Source organism: Lacerta agilis, chromosome 11 (assembly GCF_009819535.1).
Source record: "Lacerta agilis isolate rLacAgi1 chromosome 11, rLacAgi1.pri, whole genome shotgun sequence".
NCBI classification, from domain to species: domain Eukaryota; kingdom Metazoa; phylum Chordata; class Lepidosauria; order Squamata; family Lacertidae; genus Lacerta; species Lacerta agilis.
Genome location: NC_046322.1, coordinates 16932277 through 16956584, shown reverse-complemented (window position 1 = coordinate 16956584; position 24308 = coordinate 16932277). Strand labels below are relative to the sequence as shown.

At 42.2% G+C, this 24308-nt stretch overlaps 2 protein-coding genes across 2 annotated transcripts in view; one reads left to right on the top strand and one right to left on the bottom strand.

The window, feature by feature from the left end:
- Positions 1-3040, bottom strand: part of WDR70 (WD repeat domain 70) — a 109241-nt gene extending 106201 nt beyond the window's left edge. Inside the window, exons 1-3 of the mRNA XM_033164137.1 lie at positions 2934-3040; positions 2781-2843; positions 917-1000 (exon numbers count right to left, since the gene is read on the bottom strand). Of these exons, the coding sequence (XP_033020028.1) occupies positions 917-1000; positions 2781-2843; positions 2934-2958 (172 nt within the window). The 5' untranslated portion in view covers positions 2959-3040. The remainder of the gene's footprint in view (positions 1-916; positions 1001-2780; positions 2844-2933) is intronic.
- A 1086-nt stretch (positions 3041-4126) lies between these two features.
- The window catches only part of NUP155 (nucleoporin 155), a 35123-nt gene continuing 14941 nt past the window's right edge, over positions 4127-24308 (top strand). Inside the window, exons 1-20 of the mRNA XM_033164136.1 lie at positions 4127-4291; positions 7747-7884; positions 9192-9288; positions 9483-9553; positions 9898-9990; positions 11074-11240; positions 12023-12128; positions 12529-12602; positions 13118-13209; positions 13348-13445; positions 14406-14558; positions 14707-14807; positions 15620-15790; positions 17437-17547; positions 18145-18239; positions 19570-19658; positions 20660-20722; positions 20813-20963; positions 21219-21285; positions 23196-23314. Of these exons, the coding sequence (XP_033020027.1) occupies positions 4153-4291; positions 7747-7884; positions 9192-9288; positions 9483-9553; positions 9898-9990; positions 11074-11240; positions 12023-12128; positions 12529-12602; positions 13118-13209; positions 13348-13445; positions 14406-14558; positions 14707-14807; positions 15620-15790; positions 17437-17547; positions 18145-18239; positions 19570-19658; positions 20660-20722; positions 20813-20963; positions 21219-21285; positions 23196-23314 (2195 nt within the window). The 5' untranslated portion in view covers positions 4127-4152. The remainder of the gene's footprint in view (positions 4292-7746; positions 7885-9191; positions 9289-9482; positions 9554-9897; positions 9991-11073; positions 11241-12022; positions 12129-12528; positions 12603-13117; positions 13210-13347; positions 13446-14405; positions 14559-14706; positions 14808-15619; positions 15791-17436; positions 17548-18144; positions 18240-19569; positions 19659-20659; positions 20723-20812; positions 20964-21218; positions 21286-23195; positions 23315-24308) is intronic.

Sequence of the window (24308 nt, the reverse complement as noted above, 5' to 3'; positions counted from 1 at the left end):
GTTTTTATTTCAGCTCCTTTCTGGCAGCTAGAGCCAAGGCAGACTGAGGAAATGGTTACTACCCCCCTTTTAAAAAATACACTATTCTGTTAAGCGTGTGATTTAAGAGATGCATCCAACTGTCCATTCTTTTACATAAAACAGCCACAGAAAATGTGGAGGGGAGCTCAATCTGGAGCTTAACCCTTTTCTCACTACATTGTTTTCCCACTGGGAAAAAAATCACATCCTGAAGCCCTGAGACTACTGTCTGTAAAAGGAGGAATGTAAGCACCTGTGAGCATGGGCTTGATGTACTTTTATGCTGGGCTCACAAAAATGAGTGCAACTGAGATGCTCTGGCCTCTGCCAACAGCTAAAAGAACATGGCTGCTAGATCTTTTCCCAAAGATTTCCACTGACAGCTGGTGCAGCTGGAGAAGGAGGAGAAAAGTTCCAGGACCCGGGAACCAAAGTCCCTCTACCTTTCAGGCACTGCCCCAGAGAAACTACCTCCCATCCCTTTTAACTTTAAGAAGCAGGAACTTAGCACGAAGCTGCCTATAAAAAGCCATTACTTTACAGGCACCTTTTTGGAACATGTATTTGTGGCGAGGTATGGGTTGCTTTGGTCTGTGCTGTTGTTGTTAAACAGATTTTAAGCTATTTTTAAATGACCTTGATGTTGTGTTTTAATGTTGTAAACTGTCCTGAGACCTTAAGGTGAGGTGGGTAATAAATAAATAAATAAATAATGTTTACCGTGCCATTTTTACTCATTCAATGTTTACCGTGACATTTTTATTCAGTCACTCTCCAAACCATTTTAAATTGCCTTACGTTGTGAGCTATTAACATTTAAGGTAAACTGCCAGAAGGTACAAATCAAATGAACGAAGGGCAAATCTAACGCTTGATATGGAACAGCCTCTCTCACCCAGGATCTTCCTACTTCTTTCCACAGCAGTTCTTCGAGTTTGTTCAAACATTGCATTGAAGTCAAATGTTCGAGCTTTCTTTCCTAAGTGATGAGGGGGAAAAATAAGAAAGTGATTTCCTGAGAGTTTAAGCTTACATGAAGGGGGGGTATTCCTGAGAAATTTATAAAAATACAATTGAAAGGATGAAAATCAGTGAGAACTGAATGCCTTGACATGATAAAACATTCGTATGCAACAACTGACTCTTAAGTACACAAGAGTCCTGTTGGACAAGACCAAAGTGCCATCTAGTCCAACATCTTGTTTCCAACCAGATGCCTCCCAGAAGTCTACAAGCTGTGTATAGAGGGCATTATAAGCTGTGTATAAGCTTACTACACTTTTGCAATAGTATTTTAATGATCAAACATATTGGGTGGTGTCAGATCCGCATAGCGGTTGCTCACGAGTAGCGACGAAGTCCGTCTTGTCTACAAACTAATTTTATTGTGCCAAAGCTATGTACAAGCGGAACTATCCAAAAACATGACTGCCTAGTCGCTTGAAGAATCCGGAAGTGCCTTTTTCCGACCCCAACATAGGAATCGCGGCATCCTGAGATGCCGTCTTCCCACCCCTCTGCGCAGCTCAGGCGACAGAAGTTGCCATGATGACATTTGCCAGGCACTAGGCATCAACACCTGCTCCAGCACAAACTGAGAGGTGGAACACTCTACCTTGGAATAAGCTTTAGAAACATTCTGTAGTTCAGTACAACTACAGGTCATAAAATCATAAACCTGTAGTTGTACTGAACTATCAGCCTCCCGCAATGCAGGAATCACCTCTAAAGGATCCCTGACAGATGGCCACCCAACCTCTTGTTTAAAATCCTCCAACGAAGTGGAGTCCACCACCTTCTGAGATACACACCCTCACCTCAGGATAAGAGCAGGCATTCAACTTCTGACACTGTGCAGGGTTTCAAAGATAATTCAACAATGTTCCTGGACTTCTCCGAAGCTCAGCAAAGCTCAGCACAAGGTCAAAGGTAAGATGTTGACCCTCAGCAAAAGTGAGGTGGTGACAGTACGCAGCTGGTGCCATCTGCAGGTCTGAAAGCTTACACCACCCTCCATGTGCCTTGTGCAGAACTGCAACCTCAGAGTTGTAGACCCATATGGATGTGGGAGAAACGTAGGAAACGGCCTTATACTAAGGTTTACCTACCTCAGTATTTGCCTCGCTAACAGGCAGTGGCTCTCCAGGGGATACTCCTAAACCTAACTGCACTCTCCTGAACCGACTGTATTTTCATACTGTAAAGCACCCTGTGATCCCTCGTAAGAAGGGAGGTGCAGTATATAAATCAGTAGTTCCCAACCTTTTTTTTTTTTTTTTGGCCATGCCCCACCTAAGCATCTCTAAAATCCTGATGCCCCCCATGACATATGATTCTTATTACTGTATTCAAAAAGTGAGCTATTCACGTGGAAGAAGAAGAAGAAGAGTTTGGATTTGATATCCCGCTTTTCACTACCTGAAGGAGTCTCAAAGCGGCTAACATTCTCCTTTCCCTTCCTCCCCCACAACAAACACTCTGTGAGGTGAGTGGGGCTGAGAGACTTCAGAGAAGTGTGACTAGCCCAAGGTCACCCAGCAGCTGCATGTGGAGGAGCGGAGACACGAACCCGGTTCCCCAGATTACGTGGAGGAAGCCTAAAGGGCCATTAACTGTTAATAACTCATTCTCGAATTGCCCCCCTTAAAAATCAAATTGCCCCACGTTGGGAATCACGGATATAAGTGATGATGATAACTAGACTGAACCTGGGACCCTCTGCATGTAAAGCTCTGCCTCAAGGAAAGCCTCTTACTCACCGAAGCCTGAGAAGCCCATCGTAGCTGCCAGCTCCGGGTCGGGTCCTGCCACCGGCTCGGCATCTGCGAAGAAAGAAGAGCGCTCAGTGCTTCCTCCTCCTACCCCAAACCGGCAGATCCTCCAAGGGAAGCCTGGCCGGGCCCGCTACTCACCGTTCTCTGCTCCCACCTGCTCCATCCAGAGAGCGACCCGCACTTCCCTTCTCCAGGAACCACAACACAGGCAAGTTGTCCGACCAGCAGGAAGTGGCTGCTGAGCGAGGGGAAGCCACTTCCGCTCGATGGCTGCCAGAGTGAGACCCCTGGTGGTCGGAGGGAGAAAGAGCTACTGTATGCCCAAGACTTGCGGGGTTGATAATCGAACTACTGTACTGCTTAGTTTCAGTTTCAGGGTTACAACCCTGGCATATTTCGTTTGCATATGTTTATTTATTTTCGAGGGTAGTATCTAGAGTAACAAAAATGTATTCAGCTGTGCAGGTATTTGTCATTTTTGGGTCTGTAACTGTTATTGCAGAAGGTGGCGAAAGAAATACGTAACGTCGAGTAACAGTAGAACAAATAACTATTTACCCCGCACGCAAGACCCCCTTCCCCAAAATAAAAGTATTCTTTTGTTAGCAATCCACCACACACAAGGCTGCAACCCTATTTGACAGCGCAATTCAGTGAGGCTTACCTAGGATTTACTTGTGAATGGGCATAGGATCGCGCTTCATGCCTGCAACGTTATTCAGTGACGCGCATTTATTTGGCAGCGAACCTCGCTGAAATTCAAAAGCTAAATAAACCTACATTTGTTTTAGCCTACCCAAGGGCTGAGGGCGTTACATCAAATTTAAAAACCGCAGCATAGACTCGGGGGAGGGGGGAGAGCATCAGAAAGACCACGCAAAGTCCAAAACCTGTCGTGTATGCAATCCTATGCAGTAACGCCACACTTTCTCGGCTGGATTTCTGAATGAACACACGGATATGAATGGGCTGCAAAAAGTAAGCCCCACTGAAATCAGTTACTGTACATTTTCTCCTGAATAAATGAAATCGTTTCCTCGCGTTAGTTTTACTCAGAATGCTTATTTCTCTACGGTCGCTTTCTCACTCGTGAGAGATTCCCCACCGCACCAGGAGAAAAAAAAAAAACACCCCCACACCATATCGGAAGTGTACGTACGAGGATCACTCTAACCGTTTTCTTCCTATCTCTAAGGGTCCCGTCTTCGTGTCTCCCGCGGCCGCGCGGTGGATGCCGGGATTGGGCGCGCGGGCGCGACGGAGCGCAGTTCTGGCCTTGCTTCGACTGTGCTGAGGCGGGGAAAGCTCGGCTTGGGTTCGACGTCGCCGCCGCCGCCTTCTCCACCTCCGCCTCGCCATGCCGGTCGCTCTCAGCCCGGCGGCCGCTCCGGCCTTGCAGGAGGCGCTGGAGAATGCGGGGCGCATCATCGACCGGCAGATCCAAGAAGACCGCTGCTACCCGGACCTCTCCGAGCTGCTGGCGGTGCCGGCGCCCAGTAAGCCGCGCGTGAGCGGGCGGGAAAGGCTCGGGGGGGGGGGGTCTCTGCCGCCGCCGGGTCTCTCTCTCTCTCTCTCTCATTTTCTCTCTCCCCCCCCTTTTTTACGGTCTCCCGTGTGCGCTGTCAGCCTCAATGCCAGGCTTCCACCCACCCACTTCACCCCACACCCCCTGGTGCCCTCCAGAAGTTGCAGGGCTGTCGGGAACTGTAGCCCAGGGTTAGGAACTGAGATACTGTACAGTGGAACCTTGGTACTCAAACTTAATCCGTTCCGGAAGTCCGTTCCGAAACCAAAGCGTTCTAAAACTAAGGCACGCTTTCCCATAGAAAGTAATGCAAAATGGATCGATCCGTTCCAGGCTTTTGAAAACAACCCCTAAAACAGCAATTTAACATGAACTTTACTATCTAACGAGACCACTGATCCATAAAATGAAAGCCATAAACACTGTACTGCAGTCACACAGTCAATCAATCTGAACTGGGTTCCACACAGTCACAAAAACAAAACAAAAAGAGTCGCAAAAACAAAAACGAAAAAAGTTTGCGAACCGGAACACTTACTTGCAGGTTTGCAGTGTTCAGGTTCCACGTTGTTCAAGTACCAAGGCGTTTGAGAACCAAGGTACCACTGTACCATTATTATTATTATTATTAATACTCGGCCCATCTTGGCTGGGTTTCCCAGCCATGAAAGCTAGGAGCTAAATGGCACCTTAAACCTAGGTTATGGGCGCAGCAATGCGTTTTTTCATAACAAGAATACAAAGCTGAACATGAATGAACTGCCACCCCCTTAATATTCTTAAGAGAGTCTCTTCTCCAGTCTTCAGATAATAGCTGAAAGTGGGGAGGCAGAAAAAGGTCCTCCTTTCTTTCCACTCTGCAGTTTCAATCTGAAATCTTATTAGGCGCAGCACGGCGCCCAAAGCTCAGGAACTGCTTGCGCTAATGGCATTCCCTGTCGCAAAATGCCCAGAACAAGTGGGAGTTTCAAACACTGCTGTAGCCTACCCATCTGGAGGGCACCGGGTTGGGGGAGGCTGTTCAGTGCCGTGGCAGTACCTTCCAGTGGTTAGTGGCCGACTGGCCATGCAAGCCTGCCAGAAGTAACCCTGCCTTTCAAGATGATGGAGGAGGGGATAGGGGTATAGGTTCATGACTTTGTTGAGTCACCTGTTTAGTGAGGGAATTTGTTAGCTGCTCCCTTTGAGATGGACAAATACCCATGGAGGCTTGCAGCATTTGTAAGTCGCTTTGGGTTTCCTTGTGTGAGATAAAGTGGCCAACAAATTCAGTTAGTAATAGTAACATTTAAAACAAGTTAAAATAGTATTTTAAAAATTGTATACTGCTCCTCATCTGAAGAACTCAGCGAGGTTCACAACATAAAAACACAACATAAACAACGAAAACAAAAGAGACTCATGACACCCCCTCCCACAAACTCATTTACTGTAAAAGGACATAGAATGTTAATCAGCCCAAGGCCTGGTTGAAGAAGAACGTTTTCGCCTGGCACCTATGCAGTAGTAGAATACTGTCATAACAGGAATGGTAAAAGCATTGCAAATCAGTGTCCTCACCACTTCCAAAGTAAGACTTACTGTGGCTCTGATTCTTTCTGAAGAGTCGGGCCTAAATGAAGGTGGTGGGGCCTTCTGCTCCATCCTGCGACTCTTTGGGTACCTGGATATTAGCCCAGGCATGATGGAAATGTTGTTAGTAAGGAAGAGTGCTGTATATAACCAGGTATATAGGAAAGCCCTTCTTCAGCTTTGGATTGTAAATGGAGAGCTGGTCTACGTATTTGAACAAACAGATTGGGGTCTGTTGCACAAACTAGACGACTGTAATATTCTCTAGATAGGGCTATAGTAATATGCTTTAGAGTTCAAACTTAAGGTAGTGACATTTAAAGCCATAAAAGGTTTGTGGCCATGTAACTTGGAGGGCCACCTGCACCCATGTGAACTTGCCCAGGCCCTGAGATTAGCCTCATAGGCGCTACTCTCTTTTCTACCGTCAAGAACATAGATTGATGGGTACCAAGGATAGGTCCCTTTCAATGTTGGCCCCCACATCCTGGCCTCTTCATTGGTGGCTTTTAAGCAGATTTTAATATACAGTATTTAGTCCACTTAGCTTTGTAATGATGGAATCCTTTGTTGCTATGTTTTACTTGCTGCTGTTTTAATTCATTGTTCTGGCAATAAACCCTGGTTAATCTCTAATGTCTACTGCTAATCATTTCGTACTTCTTGCAAGCTGGGGTTCACACCAAATGTTATAGTGCCAGTACCAGGTACATTTGTTCAACACTGGTTATATACATATGAATGTACAGTAATGGTCTCATTACTAGGTTATTTTGGGGACAGGTGCTTTGTCTTTAATAGCTTAAGATTCTACAAAAATCTGCCTTCCTTCATCCCCCAATATTCCACTTATTGTATATACAATGAAACCATTATCTTGCCGTACCTTATGTTATTCAGCTGCCATCTTCTGATGCGTTCCTTTTATACGACTAATCTTGGGGCAATAAAATTCAGTATTCAAAAATCTTTAGGTTTTTTCAGTTAAGATCAGGAGAAAAGTGTACTTTGAAGCAGCCTTACCTTTTCCTTCCAGGCTAAACAGAATTGATAAAACAAATATAAAGCTTGCAATAAACAGTCATTCATGCTTATCTTGAGGATAACAAATAGAAACAAGCATACATTATAATCATCAGTTGGTTTGTTTGAAGGCAATAACTAGCATTTAATCTCTATCAAGCAACTTTAAAATAGTATGTTAAAGCTATGCAAATATAGTAGGACTTCTGTACTGGAAATGGTTTAATTCCAAGCAGCCCTTGTTTAACAGCCCTTGATTTTCTTAAGGTATTTCTTATGGTTAAGTATAGTACTTGCCAGCACTTAGTAGCTTCCTTTTTCCTTTCTCCCAGAAAGACTTAGCCTTTAGGTTCACACAGATTAGTTGAACAGTACTCTCTAGAATTCATGTTTCTAGTGATCAGATTCCCCCCCCCCCCGACATCAAACACTTGCTAATACATTTGAAATAGTTGCCAGTACTTTTGGAACTAATGACTCATTTGTAAACCAAATATTTGTAGTGTTAACAAGCAAAACTAGATCACTTTGTGTATCCTGAGTTTTGTATTGTGATCTGCAATTCCACATGTCAATTAATTTATCTTAACAGTTTATGAGACTGGTGGCTATTACTAGTATATCTTGCAAGGTTACTTAATTTTTTTAACGTTCAAAGACATATGAGCATTAATTGATTCCTAGGTTTATAGAGGAAAGCACTTGCTTTTCATATACTGAGAAAAAAATAAGTCTCTAGGGGTTAAAGAAAATATTCAATTAAAGTGAAAATATCCAAGCATTTTGTTTGTTTCTACTACTTCTAATTATTTTACTTTTTCACATTTGCAGGTAGCCCCACTGTTTCTGGGATGTCAGATATGGATTATCCATTACAAGGACCTGGCTTTCTTTCAATTCCCAATCTTCCAGAAATAAGTTCAATTCGGAGAGTTCCTCTGCCCCCTGAACTGGTTGAGCAATTTGGACGTATCCTAATTATAATAGAAGTGAAAGGCACATTAAATCTTGCGAGATGAAGGGTATGGGGGCTAAAGGATGGGCTTTAGGCTGCTGGCTAATGCCTATTCATTCCAGCCTTCTCCCCATCTGACAGGATCATCTCTGTTGGTTGCTGTTTTGTTCTCTCCCACCCATCTACACTTTCTCCCTTTTGTCTTCCTCATAGCTACTTGTGCCCAGCAGGGAATTGGGGGTCCCTTCTACTTTATTTCACTCACCATTACACCTCTGTTGTTGTCTCCGATTCTGTTACAGGTAGCTACTCCTGCCTAGATGCTAGTACAGTAACAGCAGTTAAATGAACCTTGGATGTGTGGCTATTTTGTGTTCTAAAGTACTCTTTTTTAAAGAACCCCAATCCTTAGTTTCCAGTGTCCCTTTTTTCCCTTCTGCATCAAAAGAGGTTGCAATAGCAGCAGAACAAGAAGCACAGCACAGTGACGTACTGGAGCAGTAAAGAGTGGATGGGAGCCAGCCTCTTGCTCCAAAGGTGTTGCGTTTTCACACTTTGCCCTCCATCCATTCTCAGCCTTTCATTTATGGCAGAAGTGGTGAAGCTGTGGCCTTTCCAATGCAGTTGGATTCAAGCTCCTGTCAGCCCCAGCCACCATGGCAAACAGCCAGGAGCGATGGGAATTGCATTTCAGCAACATCTTGGAAGGCCACAGATTCCCCACCTGTGATCTGTATTGTGCTGGGGCTTCCAGGCATGATGAAAGAAGCAACAGAAACAGAATAGAACATGGCTTTTGTGCGCACAAATGATTATTAGGAAACATTTGCATAATAATCAGTATGGCGTTCTACTGTTGAAACTTAATTTTATTGCTTGGAATTTATTTCAGTGTTTCAAACAACAATAAAAAATGCTTGGTACTACTTCAGACTGCTTAGTGTCATGTAAAGAACCTCCATTAAACAGTTAAACATTTGCTCAGTCCATCCCTTAATTTCTTTAACAATGTTCAATTTACATTTAGCAATCAAGACTTCTGGTCATACTATCTGCTAGCTTGTAATAAATAAATTAATTCTTTCTCTGTAGAGAACATTTATGTTCATACAAATCAAGATTCGGGAAACTTATCAACTGAGCATTTGTGTAATAAAATAATTGCTATGTATGTTGTGACTTTACATTTATAATACTGAGCTGTGGACTTCTACACTTATCCCGATCCTTCCCCCCCCCCTTGCCTAATTGCAAACTTAACATAATGCAGAATTGCATGTCTTGCCTTGGTGCATTTTATCCTTAAATCTGGGTACTTCAGATATGCAGTGCAATTGTATGATGGGAGTGTTTCCTGAGATTAGCAGGGCCTGGCTGACCATTGACAGTGACATTTTTATGTGGCAGTACGAAGATGGGTATGTAAGATTAATCATTTATGTCTAGGAAGCTTTTGGGTTTGGTAACAAATCTCAAAATTGGTTAATAAGAAGAAAAGGTTTGTGTAAGTAATGGGTTGCTGCTCTTAACAGTTTCATATCAGTGAATTTCATTCAATGTTTGAGAAATTAAGTACACAATGTTTTCATGTAACCTTTTCTGTTCATTGCAGTGGGGACCTCGCTTATTTTGATGGCCTTAGTGAAACCATCCTTGCTGTGGGACTAGTGAAACCAAAAGCAGGTAACAGGCTGTGAACAAAATACACTTGGGAAAAAATATTTTATCTTTATCCTGAGGACAAGCTTTCATTTGTTTGATTTGTTGGTGTCTGTTCTGTATTAGAAACTATCTTACATAATGGGCCTTTTGAATATTATGTTGTGTGTGTGTGTGTGTATTACCCCAAAGATAAACGTTGCATAAATATACCTCCTATTTTTGAGGTTTCATTGCTGAAATTACTGTAGGATTGGGAAAATAGCAGTTGAAAGGCTTGAAATGATATTTCATGACTGACAAGTATTTAGAGGAGTTTCCCTCCCCCCTTATATTGACAAGTTGTCTTCTGCTTTCTTTACTCACAGGAGTCTTTCAACCGCATATACGGCACCTGCTCGTTTTGGCTACTCCTGTGGATATAGTCATTCTAGGACTAAGCTATGCAACCTTGCAAGGAGGTAATTGTGTGTTCACATGCTTGCTTTCATGAAGAAATAGGGAAAGAAATTTGGAGGAACTTGCTGCTACCAGCTGGTGACTGTTTAATGCAACTGGCTCCTCTTAGATTCAGCTTGCTACCTTATCGACACAAGTGCCTGGCTAGCCGCACCCAACTTGATCATTGGTGGAGCTGAGGCAATGAGGCTGTTCGGTGGCATTAGAATGAAATAATGGCCGCTTAAGCTTTTAGAGGCCCCACCTGAACTATACATATAAAACAGTATCGTGCCACTTTAAAGTATCGTGTAATTTGTTAAGGAAGCTGAGAGTTATGAGACCCCTATTCCTCTAACAGAGCTGCAATTTCCAGAGTGGTTTCTCACTCAAGCAATTCTGGGAAATGTAGTCCTGTGAGTGGAATAGGGATCTTCTAGCACAGGCTTCCTCAACCTCGGCGCTCCAGAAGTTTTGAGACTACAATTCCCATCATCCCTGACCACTCGTCCCTGCTAGGGACCATGGAAGTTGTAGGCTAAAAACATCTGGAGGGCCGAGGTTGAGGAAGCCTGTTCTAGCAACTCTCAGCACCTTTAACAAAATGCAGTTGCCAACATGCCTTGGAGGAAACTATTGACTGTTTAAAGTGGTATGTTACTGCTTTAAACACTTAGTGTAGATGGAGCCTGAGAGCAAATAAGTTTTAGGTTGAGATAAGTCTCCGTGTTAAAACACACACATATACTTGCTCAAGATAACATGTTTTTAGAAAATTTACTGCTTTGCTGTATCTAGAGTGTATACTTTTAATAGTATAAATAGGAAAAGAATTGGCATTGTGAATTAAACATGTTTGATTACTGAGGTGAAATGAAATTTTAACTCTTAAGAACTGTGTTTTTCAACATAAGAGTTTTTGCTCGATCTTACTTATTCTGAGGATTTAGGGTTGGCGCCTTAGTAGCAAACCTATCAACTTTTAGAAAATAGCACTTAAGAGTTCATGATATACAAACTCAATGTTAGGTCTTCCTTATTTCTTGAAATCATTTTAGTTGAAGTAGTCAACAAATAAAATAGCATATATATATATTTTTAATCAGGTTCTGGATCCCTCAATGATAGCATGTCTGGTGGAATGCAACTTCTTCCAGACCCACTCTACTCACTGCCTACCGATAACACCTATCTGCTGACAATAACTTCTTCTGAAAATGGGCGTATCTTCTTGGCTGGCAAAGATGGTTGTTTGTATGAAATTGCTTACCAGGCAAGTGAAATCTCCTAGAGATGGATACTGGGGGATGGATGGAAGTACATTGCTCTTGATGCCTCACTTCTTCCTCTTCTATATTGCTTCATTTATTTGAAAGAGAATAGTGTGTTTCTTAGTGCATAAATGTTAGTTTGGAACTCCTGCTAATTTAATAAATATACTTGTTCATTGTAAAAAATGTACTGAATCTGAGTCATCTTCAATGATCTTAAGAATCCTAGCAAAGAACCATGGATGTTTAAGTATTTTTGTTACAGTGAGAGACAATAACTCAATGCTTTTGAGTTTATTCTACGGCCTGCATCAAAGAGGCCACAAACTGGCTAGTTCTCAAAAGACCAAGCTTCCTTCTTGAATTCTGCCAGCAATCAAAAGGTCAAGTCACATACCTGCTTCATCAACACGTGTGCTTAGAGCTGGCACATCAACACATGTGCCAGTGAATCTGATGTGATGTTATGCTGGCTTACTCTGTGGTATAAAGCAGATTTGCTGTTGTCCTTATGTAAGATTGGGGTCCAGTCAAAGCGAGAGAGAAATGTGGAGTAATAAACTCTTGAGGATTTGGAACTTTTATGGCAGTATAAAATGACTTCTCTTTTAAAATACCGACTGCTGGTGCTGGAGGAGGGCACACTGTTCATCTGCACTGATCTGGGGGCCAGGACTAGTTAGGCTGCATAATAATATTGGGAATTCATTGATAACTAGGTGGGTCAAGTAAAATATTCTATGGGTTTGCATAATTATCTAATTCTAGTGTTGTTTTTTTGTAGGCTGAGGCTGGCTGGTTTAGCCAGCGTTGTAGGAAGATCAACCATTCAAAGAGCACCCTTTCTTTCCTTGTTCCATCATTGCTCCAGTTCACATTCTCAGAAGATGGTAAGTGATGTAAAATCCATGTTTAAAATACCAATATTAAAACCCAGATAACATGTCACAAATGTTTGGCACCTCTGGCTCACTTAAATGTTTCATTTACATGAATGAATCAATAGGTTGGTTGCTTTCTTTCAAGATTCATGCTACTAAATTACTGTCTTTTATTGCTAAAGCAGTTTAACCAATGCAAATACAATACAAACATGCTCTTAAGACACTCGGATAATTCTGCTAGTCTTAAGTTTGAAACTTGTTATTTGAAGTGCTTAGGTAAGAAAGAAAATGTTTTGATAGTCCACTGATACCTTCTGTACATTATGAATAAAAGTCTCTATTTCTCAATACCAAATGTTGACAGACTTTAAGCAGTTGATTCCGGGTTTTTATTCTCAAATTGCAGATCCCATTGTTCAAATTGCCATTGACAACTCCCGAAACATCTTATACACACGCTCTGAAAAAGGTGTGATACAGGTATGCCTTTTGATACATTCTGTTTCCCCTGTTATTAACATTGCTAACTCCATTGCATTGATGGGAACATAATACACTTCTAATTCAGCCTTGCAAATACATTTTTCAGCGGGTAGTTGCCTACCATTGGCTGTACTTTGCACACTTATTCTTTGTCTCACCCACCCAACATAAAGTTATCCTCGCTATCAGTTCTGTACCTGCTGATAACAACTTTCATGCAGGATTGTTTCCTGTTCACTGTGCAAATGTACTACAAGTTCCTTCGCTCTGCATCCTTTCACCTCCCCTGTTTGTTTTTATGGCTTATTCCAACATCCCACCTGCATTCGATAAAAGAAGATTCTCTTGTGTTTCTGTCCAATGAACTACTCACCTTGGAATACAGTGCAGCTGCCATCTTTCATTTCAGAACTAACTTGCCTCCTGACGTATTTGCGGTAGGCATTGCAGAAGAGAATAATGTTAAGTGAATTCATAGTAAATCCACTAAAAGCAATATAATTAAATTACAGGTTTATGATTTAGGTCCAGATGGTCAAGGGATGGTGAGGGTTGCTTCTGTCTCTCAGAATGCTATTGTGGCTGCAGCTGGAAAGATTGCCAGGTAAAATATCTACATTACGGTATTATGCTTGAGGAGCTGACTTTAATCTCTTATTACATCTCTTATTATTAGATCATTTTGTTTACATGGTAAAAAGATCTTGCATGTACACAAGCTGATATCTTGGTTTTCTTTTAGGACCATAGACCGTTCTGTGTTTAAGCCTATTGTTCAGATTGCAGTGATTGAAAATTCTGAATCCATTGATTGCCAGTTAATGGCAATCACTCATGCAGGTAAGAATTCAGTATCGTTTTCTATAGTGCTGAGTACCGTGTCTGTGCCCTGGTTCAAAAACTTACTGGGTGGCAAGCCTGCTCACATGGTGAATGAGCAGGTACGTGTCCCTCCCCTCTGTTGTATATAATATAATGTCAGGAACATAATGTGCTACATAAGGCAGGCACTGCATGTGATGGCCTCTATGTAGAATATTGTAGCTTGATTCATGCAATCATTTATTTGCAACTTTTGAAGGTGGAAGAAGGGTGCAACCAAGCCAGGGTATTTCTGTGTAAAGTGCATGGTAGAAGGGAGGCATGGATAACCTGTTGGTGGGGCAGTGGGTAGTATCACAACCCAGTTAGTATCTGCACCCAGTCTAGAATCTGAACTGGCCTAGAGAGAGGAGTGCCTGCAAACTGGAAGAAACTAACTAGCAACAGGCTGCTGAAAGGAGGAAGATAGGCAAAGAAGGGAGCCAATGGGGTATAGGATCACGGCATCATAGTATCCTAGTAATCCTAAAGGGACCGTGGGGTCAAGAAGCAGTGGGTGAAGAGGAATTAAAATGTGCAGATCAATTAGAAATAACCAGGTTTCTATTATCATTCATACCATTACCTTTAAATGGGGGAAATGAAGCAGTCTGTGTTGTTGCTGTTCAATAGTTCCGTATCTGAACAGAGTACTTCAGACACTTCAATGCTGCGATCCAAAACTGTTAACTGGAATCAAGCCCCATTCAACTCGGTGGGACTAATTTTAAAGTAGACACAGTGCTTTTCAGGGGGTACTGAAGGTTATGCAGTACGGCACTTCTTTTTTTGTTGTTGGTAAAAAGTGTGGCACTTACTGTAACAACTTCATGGTTTCTAGAGAAAAAAGCACCAAATAGACATGTACGGGATGGTACTGCAACCCTTTTATGAAATATGTTTATACTATTAATGGAGTATCTCGTGCTTTTTTCTTAGGTGTACGGATGTATTTTAGTACATGCCCATTCAAGCATCCTTTTTCTCGTCCTTCAACATTAACGTTGGTTCACATCCGCCTGCCTCCAGGATTTTCTGCTGCTTCTAATGTGGAAAAGCCATCAAAGGTGCACCAAGCTCTTTATAGCAAAGGTAATTTCTGGAGATGAGTTTTTATCAGTAATTTAAGAGTCCTTTGTCCAATTTAGGCTATTTTGTCCTATATAAAGTGATGAATCGTAAGGTTCGATTTTAGGTTTCAGATCCATCATTGCTTAATAAATTATTATTATATTTTCAGGTGTTCTGCTAATGGCTGCTTCAGAAAATGAGGATAATGATATATTGTGGTGTGTTAATCATGATTCTTTTCCTTTCCAAAAGCCAATGATGGAAACACAGGTAATTCTTTATATTTTGCTAGGCTATTTTGAAAGTAATAGCTGTTGTGAGAGATGATAGTTTTGTCTACCTAGATTTCTTTAATCTCTCTCTTCATAATTCTGTGTAAGCATTCAAAAGGTTTCTACTTCTGATACTTCCCCTTTTGACACCTTTCTGATACTGGCCTAAAATTATTGGGTGGGGGGCAGGAATGCAGCCATGGATTTAATTGCCTGGTTGGAAGTACATCCTGATCCAGGGACGTGGGTGGTGCTGTGTTCTAAACTACTGAACCTCTTCGGCTTGCCGATTGGAAGGTTGGCGGTTCGAATCCCCACAACGAAGTGAGCTCCCATTGCTCTGTCCCAGCTCCTGCCAACCTAGCAGTTCGAAAGCATGCCAGTGCAAGTAGATAAATAGGTACCACTGTGGCGGGAAGGTAAACAGTGTTTCCGTGTGCTCTGGTTTCTGTCACGGTGTTCCGTTGCGCCAGAAGCGGTTTAGTCGTGCTGGCCACATGACCCAGAAAGCTGTCTGTGGACAAACACTGGCTCCCTCAGCCTGAAAGCGAGATGAGCACCACAATCCCATAGTCGCATTGGACTAGACTTAACCGTCCAGGGGACCTTTAGCTTAACTTTACCTTTTTACATCCTGATCCAGCTATGGTACAATAATACTATAATCGGCAGCTGGAAAGATAGGAGGACAACTAGCTTCCTCAGCTGCAGGCAGAGGTTCAGTGGAAATGGTTATAGCTGAAGCATATGATTGGAAAGCAAGTTACAGTACTCTTTTATAATTTGTTACTCTTTACTTTCTTATTTCAGACAAAGACACATGTGGATGGACATTCTTGGGCTCTTTCTGCAATAGATGATCACAAAGCTCAGAAGATAGTAACACCTTTGAATAAAGATCTAATTCCCATAACTGACTATCCTGTAGTTGTACAACAGCATATGCTACCGCCAAAGAAATTTGTTCTCCTTTCGGCACAGGTTTGTAGTACAATTACTTGCTTAAAATAAAATAAAAATAGAGGAAGAGGAGGAAGATGAAACTGAACCTCAGATGACATTTTCAGAAGCTCTTAATCTCTGTTTAGAAATGAATTTGATCTCTTGCATCCTGGTGGTTTTTTTAAATTCTTGTCTGAAATCGTTCTGGCATCCTGCCATTTGGTTGTATCCCATGTTGTCGGGTCAGCTGACAGTAAGGCTTTCATTAATAAAAGGAAGAAAGAGGCATCTTTGGCCATTTCTCCCCTGCCCCACTTCTGAAGTCTGCTCAGGTAATGGGGAACCTTCCAGAGCATATTGGGGATGCAGAGGAACTATAGGAAGGAATCTCTTAAAATTGCCTCTCTCCTTCTTCCACTGACTGAAGCAGTGCCATCAGATGAGTGACACAGTGGATATAACCCACTCACTTTGCAAGCTACCTTCTGGGAAGGAATTGGGGGAAAGTACCATAGTGGCCTGAATATAAGCCTCACTTTCCCCCCAAATTCCAACCATGAAAAGTTAAAAGTGCGGCTTATATTTGCAACCTTATGGTATGCAGCCAGGAATGTGGGGCAAACAGCGCCAGGAGTGCAGCAAAGCGGTGCCTGCCCTGTCCTGCGCGCAGTCCCCCATCAAGGCCAGGAAGGGAGAGAGCGGGGAAGAGGAAAGGCTGTTGGCAACGCAGCCCAGCTCCCCCCTCCCCCCAGTATGCAGCCAGGAGCAGCGAGGAATGGAGCAGCTTATATTCGGCTATTTTCTTTTTCTTTTCCCCCCTCCAATTTTAAAGGTGCAGCTTATATTTGGGCCATATGTGTACATACATAATCTGGATTAATTGTCTACTCAGGCTGGTAGAACATGAGACTCTTAAGATCAGGGTTGTGGGTTCGGGCCCCAAGTTGGGGAAAAAGATTCCTGAATTGCAGGCAGTTAGACTAGATGTCCCTTCCAACTCTACGCTTCTATGACTCTATACTGATGTATTATTCTTTCTTACTCCAGTAATTTATTCCTTTGAAACATCTTTGTTAGAGCCTTTTAATGTATATGTGTTAGTCATAATTGTTAAACATGGAACATTCTATGACTTTCATGTAGGTACAAAATAAAACTTTCTTAATATGCTTGCTCTATATGATAGAGAATTCAGACATAAGAGGACTGTACTTAATTTCTAAAAGTGAGAAGATCAGGCTTGAGCCCTGCCCTCCAATCCTGTATGTAGCACAAGTGGCTATGTTTATTACCTAGTTATGAAAAGGTTTGAGATACAGCTCTAATATCTTGAGATTGTTTCAAATATCTCTGAAACTAGGCTCTAGGATTATATCTTACCTCAAAGGCATGGGAGAAGATTCCCCCCCCCCCGGCCCTTTTACTGTAGATTAAATATTGTTCTTCGTTGTATATTGTAGCTGCTTGGGAACATTACAGGTTCAAACCTTGGCCAAGGACTTTCTGGACAGCCTGGAGCATGCCACTTCTTCACAAACTGTTCTCCATTTTTGTAAAATATAATTATTAATGACTTTCCTTATATGTTCATAAAGATGAACAAGGTGTAAGAAGTGTAAATTATTTTGGCCACTATGCTATAGAAATCGCCATTAAATAAAAAAAAATGTTCTGTTCTTCTTTAGGGGAGTTTTATGTTTCATAAACTCAGACCAGTAGATCAGCTGCGACATCTTTTTGTGTGCAATGCAGGAGGTGATGGAGAAGAGATTGAAAGATTTTTCAAGCTGCACCCGGTGAGAATTTTTTTTCCTTACTATATTAGGCCAAAGATAGAACTAGGGGTTTAGCATGCTACCTCTAGCAGTGGGGAACTCATAAGCAGGTTATGATAGTGATAGTGATCCCTTGCTGGCTATCCCTGATATGTGAGAAACTTGGGGGGGGGAGCATCTGAGACTCAATTTAGGTGTCTCTCTGTGGCTAATAGTTATCCTCCATTATATGTTTGTTTGTTTGTTTGTTTGTTTGTTTGTTTGTTTGTTTGTTTGTTTGTTTTGATGCTGTCTTGATTAGTGGCCATCACCCTATTTTATCTTAATAGATTCTGTGTGTTATTAATTGTGTTGAACGAGTAAGGCAGTTAAAAATGTACCTGTTCAGCATGCTCCTCCACTATAGTGATGACTTCTAGATATATACCTAACATCTGGTAGCAATACCATGTTACTGCTGCAATTATTTACACCCTTATATGGGCCCCGTTGGAGTCAGTAGGACTTCCTTCTAAATAGACAAGTTACCCTTTAGTACCCTTGCTCCTCATTTCATTAAAACTGCACCAAGATTGTTCTGTCATTTTTACTGATATTTTTTAATGATGGTTCTTACAGGAAGAGCAGGCTTGTGCTACTTGCCTAATACTTGCCTGTTCTTCTTCTGCTTGTGATAGAGAAGTATCTGTTTGGGCCACTCGAGCATTTTTCAGGTAAAATTATTCATATCTACATTATGCCAAGAGATTATACTTTAAAAATCTATGGTATCCCAGCAGTAAATGGGTTGTGCTGGACTCTGGTTGGAACATATGAACTGTTAAAACTAAGCATTGCATAAAGTTTCATCGTGGAATAGCTGATTCCTGTTTCTCAGTAACTATTGTGCTATGTTTCATTTTCTCATTATAGATTTAAGATATGACCATGCCTCTCTGTACCTCACTCTTGAGAAAAATAGTTTAAGGAAAGCAGCATCTTAGTTCTAATTTGTGTTGAAATTACCTTTTTCATATTTAATTAGTAGGCACACAGTGGCCTTGTTTAATAAAACAAGCCAACTTCAAACCATGGTTTATGAAACTGACTTGTTTTAATGAACCATAGCTAAGGTTAGCCACAGAGGCCCAATCTGCGTGTCACATTAAACTGTAGGTAAAAACAAACTTTAGTTTAGCATGCACACTGCTGAATAGTTCTTGCTCCACTTCTGCTGCTGCCCGACTGTAAAACAAAGTCAGGGTCCAGGGGTGCCAACTTGAATGAAATATTGTGGGGGCCCAGGTAAGCCCCACCCCGCATAATTGATCACATGACACAGTGCACACACACCATTTTAATGGCAATGCACATCAACTTTGTGGGATCCAAAGCCCCCATAGCCCCTAGGCGTTGGCTCCTATGTCAGGGTCTGATTTGCTTTGACACCCAAACCCATCCTAATGGTTTGTTTCTCCAAGCAAACAGTGAATGGCAACCAAGGTTTGTTCGTGACTTACTGCATGTGGTTTCTTTGAGGGAAGCAAACCACAAACCGTAGTTCAGATGTCATGAACAGCAAGGCTTGTTTTCTGAGGGCACAGCTATGGCTTTTCAGCAGGGTTATTATGGCAGGAGCTAAAAGTTTCAAGGGGGCTTGCTATCAGCATTGACCAGCTGATCTACACATGGGGAGCTGCCTAGTGCAGCCAATCCCAGCAGGGCTTGATTGAGCGCTGCTTGCCAAAGAGCAATTGAAAGCGCACTTTAAACTTACAGTTGTTCCTTTGCTCCCGCCCTTGGTTAGCTGTGGGGCAGGTGGACATGGTTAAGGAAAAACTGTTTTGGCAGTCCTAATTTGGCCCATGGGCCAGAGGGTCCCATTGACACACCATTATAGGGTTTACATATAACATTAAACAGTGGGCAAGCTGTTGTTTTTTTTTACATATGCTTCACAATTCAACCACCTAAAGAAGTATTTATTGACTGTTTGACTGCTTAAAAATAATCTGAGAACTGATTGCAGCGTTGATACAATTGTTTTAATTTTGTGAATCTCAGATACGGTGGTGAAACACAGATGCGATTTCCATCCACCCTGCCTCCTCCAAGTAATGTTGGATGTGCATTGGGATCTCCTGTTCTACCTGGTAAGCAGCAAATATAGACAGTATCTTTAGGCAAGAGTTTTTCGCCTTTTATTTTGCAAAAATATTCCATCCACTTGCACCCACTCGCATGGCTTTAGCAGTCATTCAATACTGTTGGGTTCATGATTCAGAAGTACATTTATACTTACTATACGAGTGCCCTTCCCATGCTGAAAGAAGAGGAAATTGACAGTACTTTGAACTGTTTTAGCATACAGATCAATTTAGCAACATAAACCCCTTTCTTATTTTATATCTACAATATGTGAGCATTGGAATAGTGATAACAATAAATGAAGTTTTGAGGGGGGAAACTAATTTTCTCTTTCCTTCACCCTTTCCCATGTGGGATGCAAAGATATGCCTATCCCTCTTAATTCTTTTGGTATGTCTTGAACTGTAAGCCATCTCTGCCAGTGACACCTCATAACAAACTGGATGGCAAACGATTACTGAATAAAAATATACTCAAAATGATCCTTTCTCCCTGCCTCAAACTCTTATATTGTAATCTCTTAAAGCTGTGCTCTGATTATTGCTTTAAAAAAATGTTTTATTAAAGATTTTCTTGGGGTACAAAAGTACATACAGCGTCTCTGCTTTCAATTCATAGAATACTTTATACAGATCATTCATATTCGATGTGAGACACTAACGTTATGGACAGTATAAAGTTGGGGGAGGGGAGAAGGGGGATAGTAAGCTGTCATTCTTCTACATAGTGTATGCATAAGGGTTTTGTGCTAGCATCGTGTGGGTCGGTTCTATTTCTGTTCATTTATTTGTTTTTGTTGGGGGTGAGATAGATATGGGGGGATAGGGTGTGGATGGTTGCCTATAGTTGACTGCAATGAGTTTTGTTTGTGTGCTTGAGGGGGCTGTTGGATCAACTTAGCCATATCGATTCATATCCTATCGGTGGGTTCCTGTTGTTGTATTGTTAGGCTGTGTTTTATTGCTTTATGGTTGCTTTATAGTATGCATTGCTCTTCTTACATTAGGTTCTCCTATGTCTGCTAGTAGCCCCTACCCTAATCCAAGCTTTTTGGCAACACCAGCCCAAGGTATTTCCTTTTAATTATATATATATATATTTTCTAGAACTTATAATCCTGCTTCTGTCTTTTTTAAAAAAATTGAGTTTTATGTTCCAGGTTTGCATCCTCCAACTATGTCAACTCCAGTGTTTACTTCAAGCAGTCATATGTCTCAACCCAGTGCTTCTCTTAGTGGCATAATGTGCCCCGAGATAGTGTTTTCTGGAAAGCACAATGGTATCTGCATATATTTCTCTCGGATCATAGGGTAAGTTATTTATGGCAAGGTGAGAAGACGTGTTGTTATAACCTGACAAAATGAAGTTTATCTTAAGTGGTTGGTGGAAACAACCAACTTCAAATGGTGTTGGCATGTTTCCACTAAATATGGATAAGATTAATCAGGGTTTAGGGTTTCACAGCACACTAAGCTGTGGTTAAACCTAAAATGGAAGCAGAAGCTTCCAGTGTCATCATGTACTGATTACATGACACTTCAAAATTGTATTTTCTTGCTTTCCAGAAACATTTGGGATGGAAGCATAGTTGTGGAGAGAGTTTTCAAGAGTGGCAATCGAGAAGTTGTAGCTGTAAGTACTGATGAGTATTAATGGCTATTTTGGAATATTATATGAAGTTTCTGGTAGTTTAGGGGTTAATACTGGTATTGATGTCTATATATATATATATATGAAGGAAATCAACTTGGTGACTATTGGCCAGTGTGCCATCACAAAGCACCACACTGCATAAGAACTATATTATTACTTTCTTCATTTCAGGAAGATGGATTTAGAAGGGAAGGATGAACATGTTTGCCCTGTAATCATTGGGTTTAATAAGTTTGGCTGGAACTTAGTACCAGCATGAATCAGCAGAGGTGACTAACCTTTGATCTACTTTGATAACATTAGTGGGTGGCAGAGTGTCACGAGACAGTCGAGGAAAGTTGGGGGCAGAGGAAGGGGGGAGAAAGGAGCGAGACAGAGGCTGTGGAGAGCAGTAGAGAGGAACAAGAGGAGAGGGAGGATAGGGTTAAGTGGAAACAGTCAGGTGGAGGAGGGAACCCGGGATGTTGCAGACGGTCAGCACTGTCTGTGGTCTAGTCGGTCCATCAGCAGCGGAGAGACGTGAGCAGCGAAAGAGGAGTTTGCCCAAACTTCTCTGCTGGGGGCGGTTCTGCAAGCGGGCAGTGCTGGCAACTGACAGTGAGGGGTCAGATGCTTGAGAAATGAGCTCTGCTTTGTAAATATGTATATAATAAATACTACATTAAAGCAAGCAGCCTAGCAAGTAGATTTTCTCGTGAGAGGCTCTCACATGACCCAGACACAACACATCACTGTTGTGCCATTCTTAGTATAGGCCTATTTAGAGCTTGGCGGGGGAGAGAAATATATGGATAGTGAGTGCAAGTCTTTAAACTCAAATGCTGATGGTGATAAAGATGAATAGCAAGTTTTGTCTTTGAATTCTACTCCTCACCCAAATTCTCTTCTGATTGAAAAACAGCTTGTCATATAGAAGGGTTCAGCCATCCCTCTCCCCAAAATATTAGTAGCCTAATTTTGCAGAATCAAGAGATAGGTTTTCCACTTCAAGGTGGTGGTGGTGGTTGCAAGGTTGAATTCTCCCCCTTGGTGATCTCAAAACAAAAAACCCATTACAGTGGTACCTCGGGGTTACAAACGTTTTGGGTTACAAACACTTAGGGTTACAAACTCCACTAACCCGGAAGTAGTACCTCAAGTTGGGAACTTTGCCCCAGGATTAGAACAGAAATTGGGCAGCAGCAGCAGCGGGAGGCCCCAATAGTGAAAGCGCACCTCAGGTTAAGAACGGTTTCGGGTTAAGAACAGACCTCCGTAACAAATTTTCGTAACCCAAGGTACCACTGTACTAGGAAACCCAATTTTGGGGGAAAGGGCGGGTTTGAAGTTTTATCTCTTGATTCTTCACAATGTGTAAGCTTAGAAAAGCAGTTATTTGTGTAAACATAGATCTAGTTTCTGTTTACCTGTTGTCAGGTGTGTTTCTCTGGAGGTTCTGGGATAGGGCAAGTGCCGCCTCTAGTAACTAGGCAAGGCTGATATCAGGAAGTTAAACCATCAAGGGAGATTCAGGCCCCAAAGCCAGCTCTTCCTGATCACCAGAGCAAAGAGCTTTCTCAGCTTGTCCAGAGCTGCACAGAATTGGTTCAGCAGCAACTAAATGGTTTGCCTTTTTCTCCTCCCCATCTCCCTCGTAAGGAGTGGCTTCCTCTGCAGTTCTATTTTCATGCACAGGGGAAAGGAGAAAAGTGTGGTCTTCCCTTTTTCTCCTGTCTGACTCCAGCTCAAGGTTTTGCAAAGCAACATTTCCTAACAGTGACTCTTCCTGGTTACCGGAGGAAGCACTTACTAGTCATCTACCCAGAAACCTCCAAGAACAGAAATTTAGAATAAGTTAAAATTGGTTACTTTCAAATATGTTCATTTCAGTTAACTTCTTTCTTGTTTAGGTTGAAAGCAGTGTTCCACCACAAGTGTTAGAAACTGTACTACAAGAATTAAAAGGGCTACAGGAATTTTTGGATAGGAATTCACAATTTGCAGCAATAGGATCCCTTAGAAATCCCAGGTAAGATAAAGGGTGTTGAGGAAAACAAGCATTGGTGGTTGACAGTTGTGTTGTACAGTGGTACCTCGAGTTACATAGGCTTCAGTTTACATACTCCACTAAGCCAGAAGTAACGCTTCAGGTTAAGAACTTTGCTTCAGGATAAGAACAGAAATTGTGCTCTGGCGGCACAGCGGCAGCAGGAGGCCCCATTAGCTAAAGTGGTGCTTCAGGTTAAGAACGGACCTCCGGAACGAATTAAGTACGTAACCAGAGGTACCACTGTACAGATAACTGGTATGAAAGTTTGAGTTGTTCCCTTAGAAAACATATGTATCTCCAATAATTATGGGTGTATATTTGTAGTCTTTATATCAGATATATTATCCAACTTGTTAGGTCTCTATAGGTAAAGGTAAAGGGACCCCTGACCATCAGGTCCAGTCGTGTCCGACTATGGGGTTGCGGCGCTCATCTCGCTCTATAGGCCGAGGGAGCCGGCGTTTGTCCGCAGACAGCTTCCGGGTCATGTGGCCAGCATGACAAAGCCGCTTCTGGTGAACCAGAGCAGCGCACGGAAACGCCGTTTACCTTCCCGCCGGAGCGGTCCCTATTTATCTACTTGCACTTTTGACGTGCTTTCAAACTGCTAGGTGGGCAGGAGCTGGGACCGAGCAACGGGAGCTCACCCCGTGGCAGGGATTCGAACCGCCGACCTTCTGATCAGCTAGCCCTAGACTCTGTGGTTTAACCCACAGCGCCACCTGGGTCCCTTAGGTCTCTATAGCAGCTTACAAAATACAGCTTAGGCCAGTTTTCAGTCACAAATTGCTTTTGGAGCAACCATATTTCTTCTGTGAACTACCAGCACTTTTACAGTTTAATCAGAAACCACAAATGAGGATTTTGGGGAACCAAAAAGGAACTGTACATTAACCTGCCAATCCTTGGGCCGTAGGTACTAAACTGACTTATGCCAGACCCCTGGTCTAGAATAGCTTCCTAATAACTCCCA